This window comes from Anopheles ziemanni, chromosome 3 (genome assembly GCF_943734765.1).
Source record: "Anopheles ziemanni chromosome 3, idAnoZiCoDA_A2_x.2, whole genome shotgun sequence".
Lineage (NCBI taxonomy): Eukaryota > Metazoa > Arthropoda > Insecta > Diptera > Culicidae > Anopheles > Anopheles ziemanni.
The window spans coordinates 82,243,818-82,266,913 of record NC_080706.1 but is presented as its reverse complement, the minus strand read 5'-3'; the positions used below and the strand labels follow the sequence as shown (position 1 = coordinate 82,266,913).

The window sequence follows — 23,096 nt, the reverse complement described above, 5'->3', positions numbered from 1 at the left end:
ATGGAATCGGATGGAGAACGCGACACCGGCTACAATCATTACAAGTGAGTGAAAATTGTTTCTTTTTCAAAATCTGGTGAATCAAATGTGGAAATACTTGTGTTATTATATGAAAGATCAATCGTATTTAAAATTAATGGCAATCTCAATCTCAATATTACTTAAAGTTGTTACGTGATCTTATTGCAAACACAATTTTCAAACCCCTTTAAGCACTGTAGTTATAATTAAGCTATCTAAAACATACATGCGATTAACTCATAGAGGCGTCACAGCAATGATTTCAATAGATAGTAATTAAAACCAAATATTAAGTTGATTAATGGTTCTGCAACTTCCATTAAATTAATTTAAATAGCCCTCATTTGCATGGTTGTAAACTAATAAATACTCTCTCGAGCCAGATGCCATTGTCGTTCATAAGATTAGTGCTACAGTGTTTGACGCGCTCCTCGAAAGCTGAATCAGTTTCGACGACATCATCCATAGAATATGGTATCGATAAGCTTCATCAGTATGCGCTTTTGCGCTGAAAAAGCGTAACAACTTGGTGCAACATTGTGGAGGTTGTTGGTTTTACCTCAATAATGCTGCCTCGTTGAAGGCCGGAGTCGAGTGTCCCTTTGGCATGTTGCCGCACCGGGAAATAACGGCAAGGAAAAGGGAAGGAAATAAGTGCCAGTATAAACCAACATGGTCCGACTCGTCTCTCGGTTTAAAATTCTCATCCGCACCGAGTTGAACGGAGAAGAAGGCAAGTGAAACACAAACGCGCCAAACCGATCGAACGAACGATCGGTGCTCAAATTAAGACTTTAAACCGTAGGGTATAATTTGCATCCAAATTTGAAGCCTACCCCCACCGAACCACCTTCCTTATGGCTCTTCCTTTCGTAGGGAAAAAGGAGAAACAGCCTACGGTGCGCGATAATCATGTGACATCACGCCGGGGCGCACGCGTGTTGTCAGCATCGTTTTGACGATGCACACGATGATGATGGTGATGATCATGCAGCCGAAGATGATGATGATGCACGGATTTACATCATCTCCTTTCGCGCATCTCCCTGCCTTCCGTCATCTTCACAACCATCGGGCGCTTCCCATGTGTGAGCAAAATTCAACGCCAATGGGCACGCTTAGCTGCACCATGCGAACATTGGCATGCTCTTCCTGCGGAAGTCCGAGCGAGGAACGCAACCGACTCACGGAAAAGAAAAACAAACATTCTACCGAGGCTCGTAAAAGATAATTTGTGTAATTTGGTACTATCACCGAGCGGAGATTGCATGGGTGTCTGTATGACGCTGGGATGATGTTCCCGCTTGCCAGCTTAAGAGGAAAAATCGACGACAATCACACCTGTGACCGAACCCTTGCACGCTTCTTTCTAGTAGTTGGAAAAGAAAACTTAAAATTTCTAGCTTCAAACACCATTGAAGGATGCTTCCTGAAAAAAAGTTTAGACACAAAATAATTACCTTTTTTTTAAACAAAAGTATATTCAATCACAAGTTTGCCTGTATTTTATTAATGAAAGTATGGAGTTCATGAAGTTTTGAAACAAAATAAACTTCTGACCGTTTTAAAACTATTGTAACCATGTAATATCAATTTAAAAACTTTTAAAACCAGCTTGTCTCGGAAACGTAGTCTGGGATACTAGTTTAAAGGTTTGTAAAATGAATTCCCAATGGCTGCCTGACTTCAAACAATTTCGGTTGCTCCATGTACAGGCAAGGGTTAAAAACTGCGATCCCTATCGAACGCTGTCCGCTCCCGCTCGTTGGCGCTTCCTCGTTTCTCCCGCATGAGCCGATCATGTGCATGGCGAGCATAAGGAATTGACGCGCTGGGGCACGAATTTCTGAATTACAGGTTAGACCCAGCATCGAACCATACGCCTGCCTTGGGCCGGCGCGACCAAGACCCCAGCAATTTGCACCCACGCGCGATCCATCGCTCCGCCAGCGTCAGAACGGGCTCTTCTTGTTTGCTTCTCGTGCTGGATGCGCCGCGTGTCGCGACAAGGCTGACAAATTTTCTTCCCGATCTTTGATCTTTCGTCAAATAACACCTTCGACCCGCGCCCGAGCATCCTCGGGGGTTTCGCCAGATCGCACCGGCTGTGTGATTGCGTACATGCAGATGAAGGACGGGACTCTCGACGCCTGCCGAGGTTGGTGATGACAGAGCATGATTTTTGGGGTTCGCTTGGAACGATTCTTTCGGTTCTCGGTGCGCGTGCCCATGTTCTGCTCGGGGCGCTAGGGAATACACATTTTGACACACGAGCCAGCGGGATTTCGAACATCGATCCGGTTTTTTTGAGGGAGTGGTTCACCGGAATGGACGATTTCCGGTGCTTCGTCGAAGCTCGCAGAACGAGTTTGACGCTGGGAACGATTTTGATTGATTGATTTCGTTAAAGTTTCAGTCATCAATGCACAACGTTGAGGGAGAGAACCAAATAAGCCCACAAATGTCGTTTGGGGCTTTGTTTGAATTTGCTTCTATCCTTCCACTGGAAACGGTTCACATATATTCTGGAGTTAAAGATTGAAGTAGTTGGTTAAAGTTTCTAAGTTTTTCACAAAATCTTGACTGTCAGTTCTATTTTCTTTCAGTATCTATTTACATTACGACAGACAAGCTTTTGAATGTATTAAATCATTCCTTCGAATGAACAAATCTGTGTTTCTTCTTGAAAGTTTGTTTCATAATTTTGTCTAAAGAAATATTAAAAAAAGTCAACAAACTTTCATTGTACTAGACAGGCAAAAATGGTTCGTAACAAAGCACAAAAAAAGATGCGAATAATCATATTTTTTATAATATTTTCGTCTCAGCCTTTGGCTTGTTTGTGCTGGACTTTGCTGTTTGCATTTCACTGTGTTTGCCCTTTGTTTGTTTTTGTAAAACTGATCTATGAATCTGGATATGAAGTACTGACATCAATGTTAGTAGCTCCGTTCGTTTTACAGTATAAAATAATAGACTATTAATTATTAAGGTTTTGTTTTGCATATGACATATAAACTAAATTCACTTGAGTTTCTGTTCATTCGTTTATCGCAATGTTAGCTAAAATAATTTGTTTATCATTGTAAAATGCCAAGGAAAAAAAATGAAAAATCAATATTTAAAAATTGAGGGTATTAGGTGGCAATATCTATAATACCTACATTGGTTTTGGCTTACATTGCTTGGTGCGGTTCATTCAAACAATCAAGGATCATTTGTTCATCCCCCTGCAAGTCGTTCGGCCATTTTGAACCAAATCTGATTCCGTTCGGCGGTCGTATGCGTGCGGCATAATCAAATCGTCAATAAATAAAATAATTAATTGTGCTCCGCTCATCAATCGCAGGGACGAAAACTTCGATGAAACGGTATGTGCAAAATGCATGTTGGTGTATGTGTTTGTATGTTGGGTGTGCATTGTTGTGCAAAGTAATAGAAATCTCTGCACGTGATTTCGCTCGCTTCTAATTGCTCGAGTTAGAGTTTAATTGACTCCAGCATGGCGTCGTCAAACGATGAGGCGTTGTGGAGGGTTTAAGGTAGATGGTAAGACGCGATGGTATACCTTGGGGGAAAGGTGATGGCGGTGGGGTAAGACGATACGCGATTTAATACCGCTGACGACGACGACCACGCCGACGACTTCGTTGGTGACTGCGATTTTAGCTTATCGAGAGTGCTGCACCGCGCTTTAAAGGGAAGGTTGTAAGCTCGTGTCCATATTTGGATAAGCGTTTTTCCGCACCTTCCGCCTCCCTCCCCATTGTATCCCCACTAAATTTCTAGTGCTTGTACGTTGGTATGGGGAAACAGGGAAACCGGAACGAGGGAGTCGATCCGCGGGAAGCTAAAAGGCTACCGAAGGGCGTCCAGTTGTCGTCACTCAGGGTCCTCCCCGATCCGGCCCCAACCCCACGAGCTCGCGCGCGCGCGATCTTTCGCGATCTACGGCAACAAGTTTCGCGGCTTCCGCCGGTCGGTGGCGGTGGGCTTGATATATATTTTTTCCCTCCTTATTACTTCCCACCGCCGGCTTGCCACGCTAGCGGTGGAGGCATTATAAAAATATATTATAAAGTATTCACACATACACCAACACACACATAAGTACATGTCGGAAGCTTCCGAAGGATTTTAATTGGATCGCCAACAAGATATTAGCGCGGCTTCGAACACGCGCACGAAAGAAAGCGTCCAGAGAAAGGAGGGCAGTAAAGAGAAAAGGATGAAACAAAAAAAGATGAAGCAGGTTAAGCTTAAAATGACTAAAACCCATGGGGGGACGCGAAAAGCGTAGAATGAAAATGAGAAATTAAAAATATAAATAAATAAACAGTTCAGTTTCAGAAAAATCAAGACACGAAGGAAAGTAAGTGAGCAACAAAACCAAGAGAGCCACCGACAACAGAGGACAAAAGTTGTAGCAAATAAAACCGCGAGTGCAATAGGGAAGGGGCAGCGATGCAAGTTTGCAAAATTGCAACCGGGTGAACGGCTTAAAACATTCCCGATCGCGAAACTCGCGAGACAACGCGCCGCGCGTTCCGATAATAAGAAGTAAAAAAATCAGGTGTGGATAAAACCATCTTAGCGGAAAAACGCGAACACAGCACACGTCGATACCGGACGCGGGTGTGTGAGTGGTCCCGTGTGCCTCCTTGCCAGAAACTCCGGGAGCAAAACATCTTCCCGATGCGCCGCGAAGGGCCTTGACGCGCTAGATTATAGGACGTTGATAATAATTTTAATAACTTAAGTGCTTTCTTTGATCAGGCAAATGTTGGTTGCGTTTGGTTTGGTTATGTTATTTTTTTCATGCCTCCCTCACCACCCTGCAAGACGATCGCGGTTATGAGGGAACGAGGGACGGCTTGTACCCGTAGTCAATCTTGTCGGTATTTTAAAAAGTACATGCGCCTTTGGGTTGTCGGGCGTCTTTGGAGGCTTTTCCTCGGACGACTGGCGCTCGATAAAGCTGCGATTGCCGCCGGAGCCACCGGCCTCCCCGGGGGTGACATGTGACCGACACAGGCATTCCGTGGATGAGATTGTGGCTTCTGAGCTGCGCGCGCCCTCGTTCTAATGTGTTTTTGCGAAGGGTAAACCCCTCATGTACGATAGGGTAGAATATTTTAAGCGAAAATTGCTGCTAATAGATTAATCATGCCCTTGTAAAGCGAATTTGTTTCAAGAATTCTGATGAGCTAGTCAAAGCATTTTGCTGAGCATTCGGGCTTCTTAATTTCATTTAATATAATTTTACATTTTACTTTATTAGTAAGTGATGAATTTGATGCGATTCTCTTGATTTTAATTCGGTTTCAAACTTTTTCTTCGCGGTAGCCTTTTATAATATTCAAATTTCACATAAATTATTGTATTGTTCTTTTGCTTGTCATATGTATTGCCAAGAAAGTGAATCAGTTCAAAAAAGTTAAATAAAAAAAAATAACATTGCCAAATTGTTTTTATGTATCCAACGAACAATTAAATTGAAAATAGCACTAATAGCTATCCTGCAGCAGATTTGTTTCATTCTACTTTTCTACGGTTGGGTTTTTACTTTTGAAAAACTTTAAATTATAAAACGTACGATCGTCTGTCTGTAAGATAACTAGTAAAAGTCACATGCATAAGGAACAGGTGTAATACAGTTAGGAATATATGTAAATGCGTTCAGAATGTAAGGAATCGGAAAGCAAATTTTTTTTCGAAAGTGTTATTATTTTCGTAAATAAACATGCAACAATGGACATACGGTGGGTTTATGTGTACCGAACTGAAAGGTATCCATCATGGTACACGAACCCCTTCAGTGCACCCTTAAGTCACTGGTGCTCTATTACGCCAAACCTGACGCCAATTATCTACTTAGCCTACCAAGCGACGGGCAGTTATGTTCGTTGCCATTTGCAAAATATTTACCTTCACTCATCCACTTTCACTGGGAGTGGATCGCTTCTCTGCTCGGCTAGTGTACCCCGCCGAAAAGGAACCCACGTCGGTTGTTGTACTCGGCCGATGGCGGATGTCACCCTTGAAAATATGGCAGCACTACCAACCGTCGGGGCGAAATTGGTCTAATGGCAGCCAGCCGTAGCTTCAGCACCCGACTTTCTCACTTTTACTATTGAAACGATTGCCCGCCCGCTCGGTATAAGTGAGCATTAGCTTTGCTTCGATAGTTGTCACAGTTGCTTGGAAAATCTAATCGCTTCATACGCTTTTTTCCTTCGCCCAATCTTGTCGCGTATGATTCATTTGCGTAGGCTAGCGCCGATGGGGAGCAAAACCAAAATAAAAATAAAAAAACGAATGCGGGACGTACAAAAACATGTAACAGTGACAGTCGAAAAGAGCCAGTCACCGACGGAAACCTCTTTTTGTCCGGGCGTGTGTGTGTATGTTTGTGCTTGTCGTCGTTGTTTCGCATAAGGACGCGCTTCGTCTGACGCTCTAACGAGCTCGAAGGTGACTGCTTCCAGATGCAGATGAACTGCCACCACCACCACCTCCACCACTCGGCCGAGCGTGGGTGGCTTCTGTTCCAGCATAAATTAATTGTCCTTAGCATATGATGTGTGGCCGTCCCCCCGGGCGGTTTCCCCCCCTCGCAGCCACGCACCACGGAGACCACTTTTTCGAACACGAAAAAATAACAAAATTGAAAGTGTTTCACTCAATTTAATCCCGATGGTGTGTGTGCGTGTGTGCGTTTGGAGCAAACACAAACCTTCCATGCAGGGGAAACAGTTTGGTTGGGTTCCTTCGCGGCCCCACCCCCGATTTCTGGCGGCAAAGGTAATGGAGTAATTTCGACAGAGGAATTTAGCGCCCGGTTGAACATTTACTCTTGGTTTTTGGCCTCTGGACGATTTATAGGAAGGCGTAAATTAGATTGTCCCCATCTCGAACCACGGCGGGGCGTTCCGGGTGAAGCGAAGCGTCTCCGGCTGCGGGTTGATTACTCCAGCGGGCTGGCGGATTCCAAATTGTATCACAATTGTTGCCAATGCTCCCAACAACTTCGACTTCGGTGTATATCTGAAGAGTTGAAAATCATTATTGTTGGTTTCGATCATAAATAACCCTCGCTTCTTCAAACTGACTCAAGCTTATTGGAATAAGTTTGTTATATTTGAAAAAAGTTAAGCTTATTTATCTAGTTTCATGTGATAAATATTCAAATGTTTTATGACAAATTTCACTGTGTCTGCTTTATTTCTACAACAGTTTCATTGTTGCAACAAAAAGTTATAGGTTAACTAGTAAAAAATTATCCAGCCCAATGCGGCAAAGTTTAAAAATTACAAATTACAATTACCACATCGTTTTAGTTTTTGTTGGGCAATTTTTATCTGTCCGTAACATTTTCAAAGGAAATGCCAAATTTGATTTCTTTTTCTATTCAAAGTATAATATGAATATTTGACATTGATTTTTAAAAATTTGAAGCATTTGTTGGAATGGGCACACAATTAAGAAGACTCCAAGAAATAAACTCTCATATGGTTGCTAATTTGTAATTTTTATAAATTTGAAGGAGTCTTTAAAGATAATAAAAAAAGTGCCTGGACAAATGCATTGCTCGGAAAAAGACGTGTAAAAGATGGCAACAGAAAAAAAACCGTGTAAAATTGCGTGGCATTTATTGTCGATCATCTCGGGAAGATCGCCTCCCTTCCAGCTCAGGCGTAACAGCGACGCCGGATCGATTGCTTGAAGTATCACGTTTGCGGGAAGGCAGGAATTTTTTCCCTGGAGATATCAATCGCCGATATCTTGCCGTGTGTCTCTTCTTTTCCCTCGCTTCAGTCATGGGAAAGTTGGTTGCACGAGTCCCGGAACACCCGGGATCGATATAGATTCCTCCTGGTTGTCTTGTTAAGGTTTTCAGCGATTCTCCTTTACCGCAGTCCACCAGGGGAAGTTGACGGAATGGTTGTAATTGTTGCCCCAATGGCTTAATGAAGCCGATAACACGTGTGTCGAATCGACAATATGACAACCGTGGAGCGGATCGAGATCTTTATCTCGGAAACCTGCGTGTGTGTATGGCTACTGGGTGGATCGGCTTGCAGTAGGGCTCATCCAAGAAGTAACATCTCGTCGAAGTGTTTCTGGCACGAAATAATTGTCATTTTGGGACCTCCCGTTGGTCAACCTGTCGCAAAGCTAACGTTTTTCAGCGTCTCGCCAGTGCAGGATAAAAACGCTGCTTTTAAAGATAACGGACTGAATCGATGGAATCAGCCGACCGGACGCCGTAGCGGAGATGACGTCACATCGTTACGCTATCAGCCGACCGCAATGATGAACGATCGGACGTTATTTTTGTTGCCCATAAATCATCGGTAAACACTCGATGGCCCTCGAATAGGCGCGATTCGGGACTGCCGGCCTGCGGCAATCAGCAATCCACAAGATTAGGTGTTTGATCAATCGTTGTTGAGCACCGAGGACTGAAACCTAGAGCTACCTGGTGGCCTCAGGCGTAGGCCTGCCTTGCGTTTGCCCGATGCCGATGGTTTATGGCGCCCTCAGTGTGGTTCTTTTTTCTTTTTTTCTAGCTCCGTCCAGATCCGGATTAGATTGAGGTATTCGCTAATCGGTGCACCGGTCCGACACTTAATCGGTTCGAATGGTTTGGTGATTTCCTTTCAGTTTACTTACACCACACCGCCTAATCGGTTGATATGCACTGAACGCTCCAGCGATGACACTTGGGTTTCATCGTGTCCAGAAGTACTGCCGGTGGAAAAACCGATCATCGATAAAAGAAACATTTGCGTCGAGTGGAGGTTCTAAAAATACCACTCCGCATGCTTTCCGATCACGCTGCCACCTTCCGATAGGCGATAGGCTCGGTACGATCGAGAACTGTGGTGTAATTTTATTTTATCTCTCCTTACCTTATGGCGTGTGTCGCTTCTTTACCGAAAGGGTTTCCGAGACGGGTAATTTCTTATTCGCTGCTTTTTGTGTGATTCTTTCCCGATGTTCCTCCAACGTACCGGATGTGTTAATAGCGATCGGAAATGAGGTTCCCCGCGTGGAGGTACCGCGCGTGGTGATGCGTAAGAGACGTAGTCCCGGTTGCTCCCTTCCCCCCTCGGGGCTATTCCTGTGCACCTTTTTTATTTTTGGTATCGCGTTGGGTCATAGTTGAATGTTTCACTTCCTTTTGCATTCCGCTTCGGAGCTCTGGAGTTTTTAAGCATATGAGGGTGTCGTTTCCCAGACCATTCAGAAGACGGAAAACACGCATACGCTGAGTAGGACCTGGCCACGCTGGACTCAGCTGAGCGTGTCCGAGGCTTGTTTTGAAGGTGACGATCATGGTGCATTGGCCTGAGACATGCCTCTACAGGTGCAGTCAAATGAGACCAACGAGTACGCTTTTCGTCTGGCAACTCTGAAGTCTTTTTAGGTCCCGACGTAGAGAGGTGGAAAACCCTTTGCCAGGCTTGAGATCGGTGTGAAAGATGTGTAATTCTTCAACATTTTCGGGTTTGAAAACTTACTTGCCTATAACTATAGATCTATGAAGCCAATTGAAGCTAACACTTTACTGGAGAACTTGGAGAACGAATAGCAGAAAAGATTAGCGAAGTTCAAACCAGCTCCCTCTAGTAATTCCTCGAATGTCCGAAATGTAAAATCTCCAAGAACGCGGATTGCAGCCCGCTTCCCTCGGTGGACAAGGTCGAGAACTGGTAGTCAAAGAAACCCCACCCTTTCCAGACTCGAACGGATAGCTGGCGGGGGACATCCCGGGCCCTTTCGGTTGCATTTCGAATGCATGCCCGTATCACCATAAATCTCGTCTAGATTTGGAAATGGAAACGGTGATTCGCTTGTCGAACGAGTTCGATTCTGGATTCCTCTGGCGATCCCGCGAGGTACCCGCACGTTGCACGTCAAATCCGGCCGGCCGTTCGAAACGGTTTCGCGCATATTTTGTCCCCGAGGGGGTGAAGAAGGGCTCGAGCGGTGAGCATAAAATCAGCATAAACCCTCGTCCCCCTCCAGGTCGGTGGATACATCAGGGCCGGTTCGGTCCATAATTTTTACCTTTGCGGCAAAAGGGTGGAATATCAAATAAAAAGTCACCGTTGTCATTTCCCAGTCCCCACAAGTCCTCCCTCCACACCCCTCATTCCTCCCCAACCATTCGTTTCATCGATCCTGGAAGGTCCTGCAGCATAAGGAACACATCTCAAGAGAAAAAAAAGTATCATATGAAAAAAAGGCTTGCAAAATCTTCCTGCCAGAGGAAAAATACACTGAAAACGGTGGAAGGAGTAAAAGAAAAGAAAAACTGGGAAACGAAATCAAATAAACAAACAAGATTAAAGCAAAAACGGAGACCGAAGGCAAACAGCGCTACCCAGAGGACGGGTTGAAAACTGTAGCATAAAACTGTCGGCCTGGGTGGACAGATTTTACTGCTTCGCCGAACCCCACGTCTCCGGGTTTGGTGCTCCCATTTCTCCTTCACGGTATGCTCCGTTTATGCTGCCGGGGGTCGATTATGTGTATTCCTGTGCTTTTTATTTTACTTACTTCGTCTCGCTTGTTGAATATCGCGGGGACGACATAGGACGAGCAGCTCCCGAACATACTCAGGATCAGGATCGGCTTGTGCATGTGTGTGTGTCGAATCGAGCCCCTCTTCAGAGGGTGCGTCGGTGCACCGAGATTGCGATCTATCTGCCGAAAGGGGAGCCGTCGTCCGTCGGGAGCTCCACGGTGCCGCTTTTCGAAGGCGCAAGTAAAACCTCGAGCGACGAAGAGTCCGCGCGCGCGCGAGCACGCGTTGAGACCATTTCGCTTATTGGCAATTCAAATAATCGTGCGCATTCTAAACCGCGCCGCTTGTCCCCCCTTGGACCGGACTCCGCCCTCCGGCGAGGAACCAAGCACATACGTATGCTTATTGCCGTCTTATTATGTTCTCGGGATCCCGTCTCGTCCCCTGTTCGCGGGGTTTCCTGGCAAGATTGCTGCCAGCGGCTGAAGCCAAGAAGCGGCTTCCATTCTGTAATCTCCTTTGAACACACAATCATCCACCCGGCAGGCCGCGGGTGGATCGCGCATCGAAAAGGAAGGTTTTCCCTTTTTCCCCCAATTTCACGGCCGGCTTTGAATGTGCGAAAGCTCCTCTCTTTGGGTAAATGATGCTCCTGCTTGTTTTCCTGCCAAGTATCGACGCTTTCGTAACTTCGATCCCGTTTTTCCTACCTACCATTGGGTGGGAAGGAGACGAGTCCGCGGAGGGAACATATCCTCCGACATCTCCCGGTATGTAGATGTCCGTGTGCGCAACCGAGCATGCATATGCATACATACATACGTAAAGGGTGGCCGGGCCGGGGTGGCGGACCGGTGCGAGCATAAATCAATGCCGTGTGACATATATCCTTCGGATGTCAGGGCAGTTATTGCTACCTCCTTTTTGGTTCGTAGGAGAACTTCTTTTTTTCACGTGTGCTATTGCCATGCTTTTGATCCTTGCGATTTTTTCGCTGGCGGATCGGTTCGATTTTTTCCCGTGTTTTTTTTTCGACTGCTTTTTCCACGTCCCAGGAATGTATGGGCTGGCTTTTTAGGAGGTTTGTGAACGGGTTTCTTTCTGTTTGTATATTTATTTGTATTCTGCAAATATTTGTCGCGTATTTTTCTTTCTGTTTCGCTCCACCCAGACCATAAACTGTGCGACATGGTGATTTGAAGGTAAAAAACATTCCGTTTTTTTGCAATCGGAGACAACTTGTGGATAGTTTTTTTTTTATCTTTTTTTATAGTTTACTTCTTTTTCGGTAAGCTAGTTTGGTAGCTTATGTTTATTCCTACCAAAAGGCGGGTGATCAATTGATCGTTCTTCAAGCGAGTGTTTGTTAATTTTATTTACATGAGGAATTTCAGATTTTTGAATAACGGAGCTTTCGTTAAATGATGTTTATACTTGAGATAAAATATTATCTAAAGTATAATGGAAAAAAATATGTGACGAGTAGCAATTTTTTCTCTTACTCTTTCACTCGTTAGGAATTTGGATTCCTCTTATTGATTCAAATCAAAAAGGAGTTACAAAAACTATCCGTGAGGATTCAAATCAATTAATTCAATAGTCAGATTCAACTCATTCACACATTCTTATTCAATACGCACTACTGCTGGGACTCAAAATAATAATGTAAATATCATGGGTTTTATACGAGCAACAGTTTTATATGATATTAAATTTAGCATTAAAAAAAATGGTTTTACTAAATAGAATTGGATTGAAAATTCCAGAAAAAGAATATTTCAATGATACGGTTATGTAGAGAAAACGTGACTGCTTTTGACCGTTTCGCAGTTTCTCAGTCGCAGAACAGCGTATCGATAACGCACCGGCACTTGAGGTGGCAATCGTCGCACTCCAGCGTAGGGACAAATCAATATCAGCGCCATCTAAGCTTCGTCTGAGAGCCTGGCCTGGGGGTCATAAAGGTAGAAGACTCCGTACGTGCGCCATTCGCCCTTTTTTTTTGCTTTTCCTTAACCGCGCGCTCGAGTGCTCGCCAAACAGTGGCGTTAATCTCCGTGGCCACTCGAGGAGGAAATCAACCCGCTCCGGAAGGTTCCACTTTGCTTCCACTGGAAGCAAATTAAGTGGCCTCTCGACCGGGGACTGTCGGTTCACGCGCGCTCGCCGTTGATGTGATTTAAATCAACGATCGATTCGAGTTGCGCGTCCACGCTTAGAGCCTTTGCGCAGCTGGCCGTTTCGTTTTCGGTTGAAATCGACGCAAGTGAGCCCTTCACTGCACAGTCGGGAAAAAGACGAAAATCGCTGGGAAATGAGTTTTTCCACAGGACCATTGTTTTGCGCTGGCTTTGGTTCGATTTAGTTTCCCTACTTCCAATCGGAGGAAGATTCCGTGCCGGCGAACTGTTTGGTTGCACCCGAGAACAATGTCGACAAACAATGGTCGCCATCGGAGGGCAAAGGATTTCCTTCGAGTCCGAATCCATATGTGCCGAACGGCACAATCGCTGCCTAAAGCGTCTGGAGCAGCTGACGGCGTGCCAGAATTGGAAAAATCTTGCCATAACCTTTGACCTCCGTCGAGACGCCAACAGACGCCATTTTGCACCGAATGCTGCTTGAGATCTAGTTGTTATACCGCTTGCAATTCCTCCCGAAAGAGACCTCAAGAGGACAGGATTGCCCCGGCTGGCACTTAATTAAGAAGGGGTTCCGTGCTGACTTTCCCGCTTTTGCAATGTAATGGACGAAACTGACTTTTCCCTCCGGCTCTGGCGCTAATGGCTTCCCGCTGGGCGTGAACGTTTTCCCTCTTCGGAAGGGCGCGGAAAAAGGCCCGGTGTGCCGTTCTATTTTTATTCCGCGAACTCCAGCGGCGCGCGCCGACGGGTGGGCTGGGAATGTCACTTTTGCTGTGCGTTAATTTGATCGATCCGGGTACGTTGCGGTTCTCATGGCCGCTCATTGGTTGAACATTGCCTTTCATCGAGTGGGATTTCTTCTTTTTTATTCACTCGAAGAACCCCGCGGTGGTTCGGTTGCGCTTATCGATGGACGCGAATCGTTGGCTGTGAAGTAAACTTGTTTAATCCCAATGCAAATAGGACGCTAATTGATGTAGTTCTGGTTGGGATTGTTATTAAAATCTTTCTATTGAGAAAACTAAAAAAAAATCATCAAATTATATCATCACCTTAAAACTGTGCATTCGATAGAGCAATTCAGCAAAACAAGCTGAAACTAGTAGTTCAAATGTGGATGAATCGGGCAGTTTTTGTCAGAATTATATCATTCAGCAACAAAAATTTTATTAGATGTTAAAATGTGTGTGATTTAATCTACTTCGAAGCTTCGTTCCAGCTCCAGATAAGTTTCGATAGAAAATATACCAGGAAAAATACAAAAATAATGATTTTCTTTCAAACAAAAACTAATGAAGACAGCTGGAAATATTTTAATAACCAAACGAACAGAAAAAAAATGATTTTCTTTCAAACAAAAACTAATGAAGACAGCTGGAAATATTTTAATAACCAAACGAACAGGTTCTTGTTCCAAAATGCCCAGTTTTTTTTAGTAAAAGTAGTTGGACTTTTAGTTTTTATAATAATTAAGAAGAATTAAAAATTTTACAACCGTTTCAACCAAATTACATAGTTTCGTAATGCTTCTAACTAAAAACACACAGTAAAAGGTTTTTCTACCTTTTGTCCGCTTAATACCTTGGCGAGAATCGATTGTCAGCTGGACAAATCATTTTCGAAAAGCTAATAGCAAAAAATCTACTACGGTGCTCTATAAATCTTCGGTGCAGTTAGGTGCAGTGCATAAACCGAAAAAGAAGAAAAAAAAACATCACATATGGACCCAACTTTGGAACGCATTATAAAACACCCAAGTGACAAAAGTGTTCAGCTTCCCCTGCTTATACTGCATTTTTTTCCCTGGAACTCTCAAACACACATACACACACATTTTTCTACGTCAATCTCACACATCACGAGCCACGGTGGAAACACAGGAAAACAGCACCACTGCACCGTACCATTTGTCAATCATGCTTCCCTTTAATTAATCGTCCAACTAATGCCATTCATTTTCCGGCCTGTCGCGCGTTAGTTGGCGATTGCGTTGCACGCCAAGCGAGTTGAATGCAACCAGTGTTGCCAGCGGAACGCAAAGCAGACAACAACTACTACTGCTACTACTACTACTACTACTGCTGCCGCTGGTTGTTGCACCAAGAGTGTAGAGGCAAACAACGCCCCTCGAGTAGGGCCGACGATTTGGACAATGGCCTCCCGGTTTGGGTTGGTGTTTGTATGAATGCATGTTTTGTTTTGTTTTTTGCATCACACCACCCCAGCCGCTTTGGTTCGCTTTTTGCAGATGCCGCAGCAAGATTACGCAGTGTGCAATGCAATGCAACCGGTACAACCGGTTACCGGTAGGACCGATAGGTGGCTTCATACGGGCGCCCTGCAGAAGTGAGTCGAATCAGTAATGTTTCAGTGTCGAAAATAAAATGCAATTCGGTTCGGTTTGCATTTCGGAAAGGGTGCAGTAAAAGTGCCATGATAAAAGCAAAATCAGCTCAAAAACCCCTTAAGTGTTTACCGTCGAACTTACACTGGAGATCATCGGACGAACGGCAACACCTTTTGCAAACGATCACCCACCTACCTTGGCATAGTTCTGGCGATATTGAGTTCACATCAGCGAGTCACTGCTGCTTTGCGTGTGCGTGCGTTCGCTTAGATGTTTCCACATTTTACGAATGCTATTTCCATCGGCGGACGGTAAAACTATTTACCCGACCTGGTAATTTGCATTTTATTTTCCAATGCCCGGCCACCGCTGACCTCCGGGAAAACCTCGTCGTAGTTGAGTAGCTCTATTCGTGTTATTCGCGCCTCTTTCCCCAATCCACATTTCCCCCGCCCCATACGCCCGGCGGAGGGCGGGTGATGGAAGCTGTCCGATTTCAGATGGACGTTTAGTTGTTCATCCGGCTGGAAAGACATGAAATCGAATTAAAAAAAAAAAGAGTACAATCATCCACTCGCACACTCCCACAACAAGGCACAAATAAATGCTGCAGTCGGTTGGTGCCGCCTTTCCGCGGACGAGCGACGCCGGAGTGTCCGTAGGGCGTCGTCGGCGTCATAGTGCGTGAAGCAAGTCGAAGTTGGTGAGGAAAAACCAAAATCCTCCCCAAACCCACACACACACACACACACACACACACACACACACACACACAGATTGATGCGTATCGGTAAGGTGTGGTCGACAATTACCGGTAAGGTACCGCCTTGAAATGATGCCCTTTTTTGAAGGGGTAAAGGAAAAAAGGCAAACCCGAAAAGAAACACACACTCCAAGGTGTACCATCTCTACAGCCGAGATAGTTGCTCGATCGAACAACCGTCGGGTTCGTTTTCTTCTGCTGCTCCCTGCCAGCAGCGTGTGGGTGGTGAACGATGCGGCTTTTGATGAGAAAGGAAAGAAGCCCCTTTTCTTAACGTCCGATTTGACGGTCGGTAGATCGCGCATAAATCATAGCGATGGACGAAGCAGCGAACGGAACCGAAAAACAGCTGTTCCGTGCAATATCAGATGCGTTTTACACGTGGACCGATGCTGTCCGCCCTAGATATGTATTATGAATATCGTAAACTGTGTGGAAAATATGTATGTGGTTGGTGATAGAGCTGTACAGACGATGAAAGAGAGGTGTTTTCTTTTGAAATGATGGAGGAAATTCTCTCGAAACCCTTGGTCCTCGAAAGGTAATTTAGGAGTAGTCAAATGATGGGTGTTTATTGTTTATTATGGGTTAAAAGTAAGAAATAGTTTTGCATCAGGAGAATTCATAGCCTGTGAACTTTAAACTAAGGATATTAAAAATCTACAGTTTGTCTTTTTGAACCTACTTCAAATCAATCGTTGTAATACAATTCAATCTGATAATCACCATAAAAATGTACAACTGTTTACTTTTGAGATTAGCCTAGTTTGTTTGGTATTATGCAGAAGTGTTTTGGAAACATGCCGTATGAAGTTAGGCATAAAGTTACTGGCGAAGCCACAAATATGCACTCCAAATAATATTTAAGGCACATTACTCGACTTAACGGGCATGAATATTTGAAAAGAAAAGCTTTTCTGAATATGACATGACTAAAACTAGTTCTTTCCAGATAATTTTTACAATTGCTGAAATTCGTCTAAAAAATGACACAACTACTATCCACTTTCTATTGTTGTCGGAACGAAAATATGATGATTACTCCTAATCACCACATTTGACATACAAAAAAGAACACCGGAGACCAGAAAACATACCGAATATGTAAATTTGCAAATCTAGACCATCCGGTATGAGTCATCGCAAAAAAAAAAACACACACATTCCGTTCAAAATTGTAATAAAAAGTAAAATTCATTACGCCCCTAAGCGCCTCAGTTCCAACCCTACCCCAGCATAGAGTTCGGATGAAAAACTGCTAACCTCATCTGGCCAGCCCATGCCCGTTTCCGGGAGAAAGAACATGGGAGCATGCTTGGCCAAGCACGGCACTCCTTTGTGCTACTTCCAGGGCCGGCTTTTGGGAAAGGTGGCGCACGAAGAGGCTGGGGGTGGGTAAAATAACACTCCTGCTCTTCCACATCACCCACCGCGTTCCACTGGAATGAACGGAGCAGTGCACTTTTCGACTTAGAGCGTTCCCTTCCTTCCCGCGTGCGCGTAATTTATGATAAATGGAAACATCATAATAACAGTGGTAATAGTGTACGAAAACAAAATTAATGACAACGATTTTCCGTCTACCTACCCTCCGCTCTTCCGTGCCATACTGGTTGTTGAGTGGAAATCTTTTGGACCCTCCCGCCGAGTGATATCTTCAGGAGTTTTGGACCTCTGAGCACAGAAGCCCATCTTGGACGCACTGGAGCGAACTCCTACCGTATCGGCCGCTAGGAAAGGAAGCCACAAGGTGCCCGTAAATAGTGACATTAAACGGATTGCTGGCAGACGCCACCCGGCACCTGTCGGCCACGGTCTCGAGCCCGTGGAAAGGTGGTGGTCGAAATAACGAAAAAAAAAGCATACGTCTCACTCCCGGAAGTCTTCACAGTTCGGAGGTGATAAACGGATTCTTTGGCCTCCCCCGGAGTTGAAATTGCCAGCTTGAACGGACTGCCGACGGGTTCGGAAGACGATGGGACAATAATTGCACCCAACGAAAGCCACTATCAATGGAGGGAGGGATTCGGATTTTTTTTTCAAAGAAACGAGCGCTTGCCGAGAAATCATGTGTGATTTATGCTCTACATGGCCCTTTTCATGGCTCGGTGAACGCAGCCCAACCGACCGGACCAATGTGTACAATGTTGTGTGTGCTGTCCGATAAAGAATGGACGCTGGGAAACGTGTGGAAACGAGGGGCAACCGTCGTATCAACGGGGTGGCACACTGCTCCGTGGTCAATTTAGTGCGACGACCCATTCGGAACCGTACCGTCGGATGGTTTTATCCACCGAGCCGGGAGAAGCAGCGAGCCTGATTGGGAGGGGTTTGTTGACACGGTTTTAGCACCTAATTTAACAGTGATTACTATTTCACAGTTCGCTGCTGGCCACGCGCGGCAAATGGTCAGGTAGTGGACGCTGGTATCTAGGGGTGGAAAACAAGAGGAAACAAACAAAAACATCCCAGCGGGAGTTCGTCAGGAAAATTTATCACTCACTTGAGCCGTGAAATGATTGTCGCCACTTTGCGATAACAACATACGTAGGGGAGTGCGGGGTAGTACACACCGGTTTGGGACAAGCACAGATATGGCAAATATAAGATTTATGGATCAATCGTTTACACGTCACCGAATTAATTATGATTTCAAACGGTATCAAGTTTGTTAAGGGGTTGTACAAGTTGGTAAATATTTTATCAACACAAACAGTAAATGTTGTGTAAATTTTTATATAAAAATATATCCGCCAAAGTTCAATGACAGCACAAATCTTAATCACAATGCCAATTCATAATGACTTTTCTCATAGTTAACAATTTAAGAATAATAATCCAACACTATGACTGAGGCTTTGCACACTATTAACAGGAAAGTAACCATCATATTATTTCAATGAACAACCTATCAAATAGGCTTATATGCTAGAAATGCAGGTTATAGAATAGAAACATTCTGTTTTATTGAACCGTGTAATAAAATGATTGGTGATCATCAGAAAATAAAACAAAACTGTAAAATTCAGAGTTCGTGGAAAATGCGTTATTCTCGAACTGTATCATGGTTCCTATAAGATAAAGATACCTCAAATTTGCCTTAAAAACCAAAACACTTGTTAAAATAAAACAAACTACATAATTTAGAGTTCATGGATAATGAGTTATTCTGAAACTGTATCATGGTTCTTATAAGATAAAGAAATCAAAAATTTGCCTTATAAAATCAAAACACTTCTAGTTTTGCTACTCATGGATAAGTATTGCCCCTTGTTGCCCTACATAAACATATACCGATTATCAGCGTCTTACGCGACAAAAAAGGACAATTTGGTCTTCAATTCGTACGTTGTTGATTTATTTGATGCGTCCTGTTTGCGGCAGATGGACATGATTTGATTTTGAGTAAAAAGCAACAAAATAACACGTTGCACCGACAACCGAGAAAAACTCACGATCGGTGCAACACTTGTCGACGTTAATTCGTCATGCGAAGCAAAACATGAGAGCACAAAAACGTACAAAGAGTGTCGGTGAGTGTGAAATATTTTATGCTACGATCGACGAGCCGACGCGCCCTCGTCCTTGCCCCAATCCCGCGCCTGGCGCCAGGATTCAGGCACGATCCGGTCGAAAAACGGCCAGCCTATCAGCTAATACCAATCAGTGGCGGCTGGCGGCGCGGTTTTTCCACCGCGTTGCGTTGAACCTCGAAAACAAAAAATGCTCATCGGCGGAAACGAACCTCCGTTGCGAATATGCGAAAGTATGTAGCGTTCGATTCGAACGCAGACGATCGTCTCGCGACTTTTCGTGGCAGATCTGTTCGGCGGACGGCACGCAGTTTTTGGCCACTCCGGTGACGCTCGGGTTTTTGATGCCACGTTATTATTGCTGTTTTGCCGGTACGATCGGGGGCTTTGGCTTTTTATTTTTTTTCCATTTGTCCACCTTCGAACGTACCACACGGTCGGCATATTAATCACTGGTTTCACTGGTTGATTGCCAAAAGGTGAGCTGAGCGGCTCATCACCCATATGTGGCGATGGTTTTGATTAATGTCCGCAGAAAGGGGTTTTGGTGCGCAGAAAGTCAAAATCATATTGGTATGGAAAAAAATCAGTCATTTATTAACAGTAAGAAGTTACATTGCATGAAGTTGTTCAAACATGCTGTACATGGATGTTCCTACACAAAATAAAGCATATTCTACCAGCAATGGAAATAAATAAGTCGTCCTCTGTTTTCCTAACTCATATTCCCCGAACCATTCCCGAATTTCTGCAAAGTTGATCGTTGAAAGTCACGACTTCTTCGGAACATTCCATCGTTTCGATACCTGCGGAGTTCTAACAGCCCTTCCGAGTTCTGCTGCGACTAGCCGGCGATGTGAAAGCGAGACTTGCCGAGTGCCTCCCATAAGTTACTTCCCTTTTAGAGATATGAATCTAACAAACCCCGCTTCATGCAAGGTTCTACCGGGCGTTAGGGAAAGGTAGGGGACTCTCTAGAACACGGTGGACATTCAAAGTCTGTCCCGTATCGGTACGGCTCCTTGATCTTTCTGTTTGTTTTCCCTTTTATTTATCTTCCCCTTGCCCTGTGTGCGACCGCAAAATGACCGCCATAAAGCGCCATAATATCCCCGCTAAATGACCGCTGATTGTGTCCTTGGGCCGCTTGTTCGTGCTTGAAACGGGCCGACCCCCGAATGGGTCCCAAATTTGCGTGAAAAACGTTTTGGCAACAGATTTACGACTGTCAAAACGGCGGGGAAGCACGGCGGTACGAAACGTTGTAATAAAGGCATACGAAACTGCCGAACAGCTGAAGTTCCGAGCGCTTTTGATGTTTACCCGGAAAATATGGACCAAACCGATCCTCTGGAGCCAGCGGTCGTAGTTTTGTTTGTCTTAACGTGATCTGTACGTTCTGGAAGTGCCTCCCGAGTTTCGAGGAGCTCCAACGCAGCTCGCAAGGGAGCGTCCAGATGAGACGGGGGATGAAAAACGGGATGATTTGTAGCGCATCCTATCGCGCGGACGGAATCTTTGTCCGGCGACGCGATTTCGGTGATCCATCCGCGCGTTGATGGATTCGACGTACCGATCTCGCGTACGGCGGACGACTTTATCTACCGTTGTCCATCTAGCGAGTGTTGACGAACGGCACTCTTCGGAGTTGGCGGCTCCTACCTGACGTCGTCGGAGGAGGTCATGGGCTGGAGGTGAGGCTTGCGCTGAACTCCCGATCCACGGGGGATCGCGCACATCACTGGCTATTCCTGGAAGGATGGACTAGAACCGAGCCAGCCAGCGAACTCCAAACGTTCCATTTCTCGTGTCTCGTGTTCGTTGTTTGTTGGGTCTTGCTTTGGCGTGTCTACCGGAGTAGTCTCGTGCCTAGACAGGAAGGACCATTGGAGTTAGCTGAGGTTGGACCTTGAGGTCGCGTGACGAAGTAGTTGGTTAGATGCGATCAAAGTTCGTTTTCAATCAAGCTACCGATTCCGCGTGCTACTGTTTGTCGCAAAATAGATCAATCAGGATGGAAGTCCGCGGAAACGGAAGCTAAGCCTACATTGATTCCCTGTCAAATCGCCAACTATTCACTTTGCTTCTTCTAGCAATTCGGTGTTTCGGTAACAGTTTTGAACAAGCGAGAAAAGAAGATTATAGCATCAAGGTACTACACCACCATCAATCAATGAATTGGGGGTTTTCGAGTGCGACAGGACTCCCGAAACGCAACGAGACAGTGAAACGCGTACCCTGATTTTAATGGCACCGTCACTGGACGCGAATCAATCATAATCGATGAGGCAAAGGTTTATCACCTGACCAGACGGATGGTCCGGCCGATGGCGGTCGTCGCTGTCGACGCCAGCGATAAGGGAGTCCGTGGCGTTCCGTGATTTACGATTGAGATACCAGCGCTTTTTCGGGGACTTTATTCTATCCGGTGCAACTGGAACCAGAAATGGCGCGATGGAGTTTCAGCAACCGGTTCGGAAGCGCTGAATGGTCGAAAATTGACAGTAAGTCATAAAATCCGGTAGGTCCGAAAAGTCCACACCAAACTGGGCAGTTTCGAAACTCTTTTAAATTGTTTCTTTGGACCGCTGCACAGGACGTGCTGGCACGTGCCATAAGTGACCGTCTCTTCCCGGGTTCCGAACCGTTAGTCGGGTTGAGGAACACAACGCTCGCTCGAAACTCTCACTCTCGGAAACGTGGCGGCATTTTTATAGTATTTTTTGGGACACACTGCCGAGATCTGCCAACGAGGTCAACAAGTCTCGTGCGCGCACGTGTGCAGTTATGACACGCAGGATGACACGATTTTACGATACCTCGATGGCTGAGGTACGCTCGGGTCGAGTTTGATGCGTATCTGCTGATGCCGTGGGCGTCCAGATGTTACGCTGGACCTACGAAGCAGTCGGGCCTCTATATCCTTTATAGGCGATAGGAGTTTGAGGGCTGACGTGTCTAAATATCTTCAAGTTACCGTCCAGTACTTGGTTGCCTTGTCCAAAATGTGTCACGCAAGATGCCGTAAATAATACCCTTGTCTGGCGTGTCCATCGGGATGCATCTCGTCAGCGGGGTTGTCACGTAGCTAGAAACTTTACTTTATGAAGTAGGAAAACAAAACTCCAAGGAACATTCAAAATCCGACATTATATGACACAAAGTTGCCTACAATCTCTTTCGGTGTTTCCGTGGAGTCTAAATCTACCAAATGTCGAACCGATGTAGCTGGTTCCACTATAACCTTCCTTCGTGTCGAAAATTAACATGGTGATCTTTGTCCGCCAAACTCTACGAGACCATCCGCGGTGCGCTAAGTTCACTTGTTCTACCAGGCTGGCGATGTATCCGAGCATGGAACGGAACGGAACGTAAACATGTTCCTCCCCAAACGCCAAGCTGTGAATAATAAAACCGCTGCTTACTGCTAGAGGGCAAAGTTCGTAGCTTTTTCGACGATGTTCCGCAGGTTCTGTTTGTTTTAACATGGACTTTTATTGCGCCTCCACCGAGACGACCATTCGATGCTCCACGAGGCGGAACGACCGACGGAGTTTTGTAGCGCAGAAACGAAAAAGTTAACTCAACACAGGGTGACTCTAACAAGAATCAAGTATAAATTTATAAATTTGGGTATTTAACATAACAGTTTACTTTTTTAATCAAAAATATCCAATATATTACACATGTAAACAAATCAACAAAAATCAATTAGTAGAGACAATATTCCTTAGAGTAATTTCCATTTTGT

The 23,096-nt window shown here is 45.0% G+C and overlaps 1 protein-coding gene across 1 annotated transcript in view; it reads left to right on the top strand.

Annotated features, from left to right (window-relative positions):
• Positions 1–23,096, top strand: part of LOC131285625 (putative transcription factor SOX-15) — a 57,412-nt gene continuing 34,316 nt past the window's right edge. The window contains exon 1 of the mRNA XM_058314483.1: positions 1–44. Coding sequence (XP_058170466.1) covers positions 1–44 — 44 coding nt within the window. The remainder of the gene's footprint in view (positions 45–23,096) is intronic.